We start from the raw sequence: 8,439 nt of genomic DNA on the forward strand, positions 1-8,439 counted from the left end.
TAGATTATGCTTTTTTAAAATAATAAATTCTAGGTGTATATAATCAAATAATCAAATTTCTGCTTGATTTCTCCAGACTTTAAAGAACATGGCTGTGCATTTTTAATATCACCTTATTAATGGAAAAACTGACCGCTCAGTAGATTTTTTTTTTTTAACTTCACAGCTGTACCTCTTTAGGCAAGCATTGTGCTTCTGAAGTGGCACTTCAGCCAGCTTTTGTTAAATAGGTCAATAACACCCTGAGATTAATTGGTTTAAAGTGCTGGAACTGACAACTTCTAACCTCTCTTTCTTAAAACTGGTGATCCTACTGTTGCTAAGCCTATCTCTAACATGTTTAATATGTTTCTTTCTTTTGATAAATAGTTTCTATGCAGAAATGCATTGGAATTTGTCATCTGTGTTAGAATCGTGCTGTTCAAATGATTACTGTTTTTTTTCTATTCTACCCCTACCCTCCAAGTAGGATCTACTTTTAGGCAATGGAGTTTGCATGCAAAGATGAAAACTGGAGAACTGCATCAGTGAAAATACCAAAGAAGTCAACTCTGCCATCTATGATTTTATTCTCATAGTTCTAGCTCTGGTTACACAAAAATGAATCTGGAAAAAAGCCGCTGCACAGCCTGGCTCTGAGCCTCATGCCTTTTCCATTCCCGCTGTTTGCTCTTAAGAGAGGTCTCCTTTTCCACTTCGTGTTTAGCGAGCAAAGTTCAGCAAAGGAGCGAAATATTTGGCGGTCAGCACTGAGCCAGCCGGCACAGAGCTCCGGAGGGTTGCAGAGTGACTGGGCGGCTGCTGCTCCGGCTGCAGCGGCGGCAGCTGCCCCCGCTGCTGTAACCCCCGGGGAGCGGGAGCCCATGCTGGCACACGGCTGTCCGGCACAGCTGGTAGGGCACCGGTCTGGCCACAGGTCCCTCCTCTCTCCTGCTCAGCTGTGGCTGCAGAGGGCGTGAGTGAAACCCCCCGTTGGATGCTACAACCCTTTAAGCTTGAAAAATGGCAAGGGTGGAGCTGGCAAGATTGCTGTCTTTTAAATATGGAGGTGCTCCTTCCAGCCAGGGAGTGGCTGGAAACCCTGCCACCCCTCAGACTTGTCTTCACCGGGAGAATTGTGAAACCTCTTTCCTCAGCTCCCCGCCGTCTCCCAGCACGTTTCACAAACCCTGCTCTTGCAAGGGCTTCCTCCACCTCCGCAGGGGTCCCTCGCCTCCGCCACAGGAACTCTGCGGTCACCCCCAGCCCTCCCGATGTCTCCCCATCATCGTCACCCTTTGCCAGTGCTTCCCTCCAGATGCTCAGTATCTGGCTGTGCCATCCTATCAGTCCTTCTCCCCGTCATCAGGGGAGCCAGGATCATCTTCTGCAAGGGGGGTTAGAGGGGCGAGGGGGGGTTAGAGAGCCCAGGAGCAGGCCAAGTGTGGCATGTAAAACCGCCAAAGAGGGGGTAGCACAGCAGGAGGAGGGAGGGAAACCTCGGGGGAGTCCTGGAGGTTTTGACATGGCAAAAGTGCAGGAGCCTGCAGTGATCAGCCTTGTGGAAAGATAAAGCGGGAGGGCAACACTGAGGGGAAGGGCAGCATGGAGTTCAGTAATAATCAGATGTTAATTCAAAATGAGGCACTGCTAATATTCCTTGAGGGGATTTCCTTCAGGCAAGGTAGTTCAACATTTGCTTTGAAAGAGATGTAAGAAGGTCTGAGAATGAGCCTTGAGAACATTGTTTCCTTCAGCCCTTAGACAGCCTGCTTAATATTCCAAAAGTCACTCTAATCCTGTCGGCATTAATACTGGGGACAAGGGAAGCCAGCTCTTCCCAGAACAGCAGAAGCTGCAATGCACAGAATAATTCTGTTTTCACCTAAAATTCTGCTCCTTTACAAGTTAGTCATTTTTTGCTATATATTCCTAAACCACAAATGGTCTTCTAAGACAGTGATGGTTTTACCCAGTACACTACATCTTGGGAGCTGGGTCTCAGTCCGTGTTAGTTGCCATGGCTCTACCGACCAGAGGCAGTCCTCTTTATTTAGACCAGTGGATGTAAATACACCGATTTAAGCCTCCTGGTGCATCCATGCTGTGTGTAATTAATGCAGCTGGAGAAATTCCTGCCCCTTCTGAGTGCCATCCATAGCCATCACATCACTCTGTCAGAGGCGGTTTGCTTGTGCGAACATCATAGAGATGCCAAGTGGACACACACCAGCTGTCGTAGGCACACAGCTGCCTTTCTGAGTCCAACAGAAGGCTGCATTTAACTAGATCTGTGGCAAGTCACTGACTTCAGCAATTAGCAAAAGTGCAGCAGGCCTTTCGTATCTCGATATTGGTTTAAAACGTGTAGTCAGTTCATCACTGTAACGTGGTGATCTCCCTAAATCGGTAATCATCCCTTCTGAATCTGTGAGAACAAGGGATGCCTCCCCTGTCCACATCAGTAACGAAGATATTTTACAGCAATTCTGATAAACATGGTAACAAAACCTGCAGTCCCTTTACCCACTCCTGCCCAAGCCATTTATACTGGCAGCCAGTTACATCCTCAGCAGGTCCTATCTCCGAGAGAAAGGCACAGTAGAAAGAAGCTCAGGGAAGGGATAGTCCTAAATAACTCCCCATTGTTTCAGCCCTTGAAAGAACAGTAGCAAGGGGAACAAGCTGAACCTTGGGGTGCTCCATCAAACCCAGCCTGCTCCTGCCCTGCAGCAGCTTCCCGAGGTGAAACACCAGCAATATGCCCAGCTGGAGTCAGCACTGCAGAACTTCATTTATTTCAGTTTTAGGTGCTTAGCTTTTTGCCTTCATCTGAACACAGCAATCGGAGCATGAAATGCTCACTTTCACGTTCAGCACAAAGCCCAGCCTGCACTTTATATTCCTTTTCAACCCCACCCCTCCCCCCCTTCCGACACACACACTTCTCGGTATGGACAAGAAATCAGAGCCAGCAAAGGGGTTAAACCCAAGTGCAGGAGCTGGAGGTTGCAAGAGATCTGACAACATCCCTTTCCCTCTCTTTTCTCCCCCTGCCAAGGATTTTTCTCATCACGCTGCACACCCAGCCTTCCTGGAGGCACACAGGTAGTGTTCATCTACCACAGCGATGGGCTCAGACTCTTGGGGGCACAGTCACACTACATATAAACAACAGTCCCAGCTGCTACAATCATGTTATCAGCAATGAGTAATATGTTCTGTAAAAAATGCCTGAGGAAGCTGCTAGAGCATGCTGTAGGTGGTTATAAACTATCCTTCTGAGATCAGTTTCTTGACAGTTGGTCAAAATATCAACCAAACAGTTACTGAAATATTCATTACAATTTTCTTTGCCTTCTTAAGTGATCTTAGTCATATTAAAATAGCCATATTATTAGGAAGTATTTTGAGGGCAGAATTCAAACTCTCCTCTCCAGCACGCACTCCCCAGCCACCGGGACTCCATCAGCATTTTGATAAGCTTGTGTCAAGAATGTGCCCCTGGCTAAAAATTAGTTATTTAACAGAGCTACTAAAAAATTGGGATCTCTCTCTTTAAACGTTTGACCCTGAGGCAGAAGAGGAGGGGAGGGAAGGAGAAGGAGAGAGAAGATGATAATCGCTTTAGGTAGCACCCTGACTCATGCTAATAGCAGCCTAATTGCTATCCAAGTGCATTTAGCAGGAAACAGCCACACCTAGAGAGGTACCTGTGCAGGGGAAGATTAGTTTTAAATGGAGGAAGGACAGAGATATAAATGAACTTTCAGCTGAGCACAGTGGAAAGTAAGAAATAGTTGTTTGTTTATGTAGAAACTGCCTTAAATCCAAGAGCTAGCTGGTACTGATCAGATGATGGGATGTGGCTGGTATGTAATTCATGTGAGAAGCAGGTACACTACAGGTCTCAAAATGAAATGGGGATTTATATTTAGGCAGGGGAAAGAAAATATCCATGTGTGGGGAAGAAGTGGTTGATGCTGTCTTTCCGGAATAAATCAGCTTCTGCAATGATTATGACCATTCCATAAATAAAATCCATAAATGTCAGTCCGACAATACAAAATAAGACCTTTATTTGAAAGTAGATGTGATTATATTAAGTAATCTGCTTGGGAGAAAGTTGCATAAGAATGGAATGATTTGTAGTTGATCGATTAATCAAATTTAAGAATCAAACATGCCCTCTACATGCACCAGCCATGCTTTCATAGAATCATAGAATGGTTTGGGTTGGAAGGGACCTCTAAAGGTCATCTAGTCCAACCCCCCTGCCGTGGGCAGGGACATCGTCAACTAGATCAGGTTGCTCAGAGCCCCATCCAACCTGACCTGGAATGTTTCCAGGGATGGGGCATCCACCATCTCTCTGGGCAACCTGTGCCAGTGCTTCACCACCCTCAGTGTAAAAAATTTCTTCCTTATATCTAGTCTAAATCTTCCCCCCTTTAGTTTAAAGCCATTCCCCCTTGTCCTGTCGCAACAGGCCCTGCTAAAGAGTCTGTCCACATCTTTCTTATAAACCCCCTTCAAGTATTGAAAGACTGCAATAAGGTCTCCCCAAAGCCTGCTCTTCTCTAGGCTGAACAGCCCCCACTCTCTCAGCCTTTCTTCATAGGAGAGGTGTTCCATCCCCCTGATCATTGTTGTGGCCCTCCTCTGGACCCACTCCAACAGGTCTGTGTCTTTCCTGTACTGGGGGCCCCAGAGCTGGACGCAGTACTCCAGGTGGGGTCTCACCAGAGCAGAGTAGAGGGGCAGAATCACCTCCCTGACCTGCTGGCCACTTTCATACATTTAAGATTCCTCTTCTCCACTGCTCTGCAGTGCATTGCTACAATAGCACTGTCCTCTGAACACCGAGCCCCCCGTTCTCGTTGCAGCCATCTGACGCAGCAGCTATGGGGCGAGCCCAGTAAACGAGAGGACGTTTTCACGCGGGTCCGGGCAGACCTCTCAGCCCCTGTTCTCCAGCTGCCATTGCTGTTTCCTGTCTCTCTGCTGAGAAGGGAGGCCGTGGCGAGCAGGTGCTGCCTGCGGGTTTCGGTCACAGCCCTACTGGCTGGGGGGAAAAATCAAGAACTGGATTTCTGAGTAATAGATGATAAAAGGCTGTTTTGTTCACGCCATGTGCGGTCTGTGGAGTGGGTAGAGTTGAGTGTAAGAATCGATTATGTTCTCTGATGAAGGTGCCAGATCTTTCAGCGAGGGTATTGATTTACGCATTCAACTCTGCATGTTACTTTCTACTAATCTTCTGCTACTAAAATTCAGTGATGTGAATGTCAATAGGCATGAACAAAATCCCCATGTTTTGAAAAGCCTGAATCTGTATTTGTAGGACATAAAAATTACTATATTTGCTCACTTTTGCTGTCATCTGCAAGCCATTTTCATAGATTCCAGTGTGTCCTTTTTTTGTTCTGCGAGAGTTTCAAGAGATTTGGGAGATCTATTAGTAATGGATTTTACATGCAGAACACACGTGTGTGCCTATGCATTACCACGAATGTTATTTTCTCTTAAAAATAACATTTTTTTTTTACTTGTAAATTGCACTTGATCACAGTCTAGAAATACTATATGCCAGAAATTATCTATCTTGAATTGCTGAATAATAGTATTTGGGTAGGCTCCTATGGCAACAGATGTACAGCCTCTGGATTCACACATCAAAGGTTCTTATGGCAACTGTTTTTTGGATACCCCTTCATTGCACAAGCAGGAAAATATTCTGAGCTATCCCAGTAATCTCTGGAAAGACAGCAGCAGTAGAATAAACTGACATGTTTACTACTTTACATTTGTTTTTGAAATATACATAAAGGCATACCTTACATTAAAAAAAAAAAACAAAAAACACAAAGGCCAAAACAACACTGTGGAATCAATAACGTGGAAACATTTTATGAATATTTATTATAAATTAGTATTTATATTATACTGATACTTAGAAACTCAACCAATGATGGATTGGCATTGACAATGTGTTATATATGTTATACAGATTTGAAGTAGGTAACCATCCTTGCCCAAAAGGCAGCTATTTTTTTCTTCTTCTTTTTTAAGACTTAGTGAAATTTTACAAAAAAGGACCTTTCTATTAGAAATACATCAGGTTCAAATGACCTTGACCTATGATACGCAGCAAGGATCCTAACAAAAGAAGGGGTTAGCCATGCTGCTGAGCAGCCCGTTTCAGCTTCCCTTCTGCATTCAAAGGAACTCTTCACATTAATCAAATGGGCTTTGGATTAGCCCTTATTTTTCAATGTGCAATTCTCTTAACAAAGGTGAATTCTTTTTTCTCTTTCCCCTTTATTAAAAAAAACCCTGCCCGACCGCTCCACAGCTGCAGGTCCGCAAGTAGCTGGCAAAGGTGGCGTCTGTCTGTGATCACAGGTCACCAGCATCCACTGTAAAAGCTCAGTTCAGCGCAAAACACACAGGTATACACGCACACTCCTGCTGATGAAGTCTCTTTGGAAATAGTTTTTGCCTCACAAAAAGGGATGGTAACTTTTGAACAGGAAGACACCAATGAAATAATTAGGGTTAGTATAGAAGAAACCATAAAGTGTCTATCCCTTTATATCTTTAAGAACAAAGCACAAAAACTTCTGTGAGGGGTGTCATAAGTAAAGCCGTTTGGGACAGGGAGATGAACTAGATGATGTCCTAAATTCTGTATTTCTGTGGCTCTGCTGTCACTGTGCTTGTGCTGCTGCTTGTGTGGGTATAAGCCTTTGCTTCACACAGACCCAGGGGTAGGATGGCAGCCTCCAGACAGAGGAAAGTTGAAATGAGATGTCAAGCACGTGGGGAAGAAAGCGAACACCTGAGCACCTGGAATAGTGTCATATGCTCTTAGTCATTTTTCTACAAAACTTTTTTAATGACTGAGGCTCACTAAAATAAGCCTTTGGGGGAAAAGTTTTAAAAAAAAATAAAATAAAACATGTGGTCCACAATAGGGGCTGCACAGTACAAATATTTTTGCTTTTTTAATATGTACTGGAAGGTTTAATTTAAGTGGTGGGTGGTAAATGCATTTTTATGAAGCAGAAAAATGTCCTAAGAAACTAAAAATTGATTTTGCAGAACATAAAAGCTTTCTAACGGCAGTCATTCAAATACTACGCATTAGTGTGGCTATATTGGGAAATGTGCAGACTAGGCGTGCTAATTTCTGAGGATATTTTTTCACTGGCTATTTGTAAGAAGCGGCTAATGACAATGTCTTTAGCCTTGGTGGTCTCCATGTTCCTCTCCCGTGATATCTGCATGCTGATTTGATCTACATTAGTCATGATAAGCTCCGAGGCCAGGATCTGAGTGGGGGATGCCCTGTTTGCTGTGCTATCCATGATGTACTGCTTATAGAGTTCCACCAGCTTCTGTTCGAGGTAGTCGTTCAGGGCTGAGTCGGAGAGGGGCTGCTGGTGGGGCACTAAGCTTGCCAGCCGCCAGCACGAGGAGTAGCCTTGGACCGGCTTGCGGCTGGTGTCGCCGGGGGGGACCTTCACGGACTCCATAGGGGGAGGAATCTCTGAGGACTCCAAGAAGGGGCCTATGCCGCTGTCGCAGGTAAAATCTGTCGTGACTGAGCTAATTGGCACCACGTAGTCCCCAGCTATATGCAAATCGTTGTAGTTCTTGCAAATGCTTTTGCAGGAAGATGGAACTAGGTAGGTGTCTTTTCTTGTCAGCCCCTCACAGACATGCATAGCTGGAGACAGCTGCCCTTCAGGCGGTGGGTGCTGTGCCGGCTGTAGGAGATTATCCTTCTGCCTTCTGCTGTGCTTGCTACCTCTAGAGCAGACTGAGGAAATGCACTTGCCAGCAGATCTGCATCTCTGAAGGAGGCTTCTTCCTTGTGCTTCATCTGTGGACGAATAATTAATGGACCTCATTTCACAAACCACTTCCTCAGCCGAACTCTTGCTGTAGAACTCAGGGTTCAGGTCTTCACAAAGGTAGGCAATTCCGTAAAGGTAACCTTCCGACAGCATCCTTCACCGAAGGAAAGGAACCACCAGCGGACAGAAAAATGACAAGAAGAAACCATTAGTTCATTACAAAATCATTGAGTGGTGATTACATTCGCAAGTCTGTTACTAGCTGAGGAAAGATGTTTCGATTTGGACATGGACAAGAGTGTCTCTGTCTAGAAAGAGGACTTGAGTCAATGAGTGAAGTGATCAGCTAGTCTCCCTGTCGTGCTGTTAACTCAATCATATCCAAGTATATTCTGCATAACATAACGTATGGCATGTCCAATACATCCAACAACAAGTGAGTTGGGAAGAGAGGAACAAGAAGTGGTTTGTTGTGATAATAGTTGCTGTAATAGCTTACACTTAAATACGTCTATTTTTGCCCTTGACTTCAGTAAGAAGCCAAGGGCTTTCCCCCTTTTTTTCATATGCTTTGAATCAATTTTTGTTGTATGTGGTT

General features: G+C 44.9%; 1 protein-coding gene across 1 annotated transcript; it reads right to left on the bottom strand.

Annotated features, from left to right (window-relative positions):
* Positions 1–7,118: 7,118 nt before the first annotated feature.
* Positions 7,119–7,994, bottom strand: LOC103925970 (chromosome unknown open reading frame, human CXorf21). The gene has a single exon (XM_009334777.1). The coding sequence runs from the start codon at positions 7,992–7,994 to the stop codon at positions 7,119–7,121; it is 876 nt and encodes a 291-aa protein (XP_009333052.1).
* Between the last annotated feature and the right edge of the window lie 445 nt (positions 7,995–8,439).

This window comes from Pygoscelis adeliae, unplaced genomic scaffold (genome assembly GCF_000699105.1).
Source record: "Pygoscelis adeliae isolate BGI_AS28 unplaced genomic scaffold, ASM69910v1 Scaffold91, whole genome shotgun sequence".
NCBI classification, from domain to species: Eukaryota; Metazoa; Chordata; class Aves; order Sphenisciformes; family Spheniscidae; genus Pygoscelis; species Pygoscelis adeliae.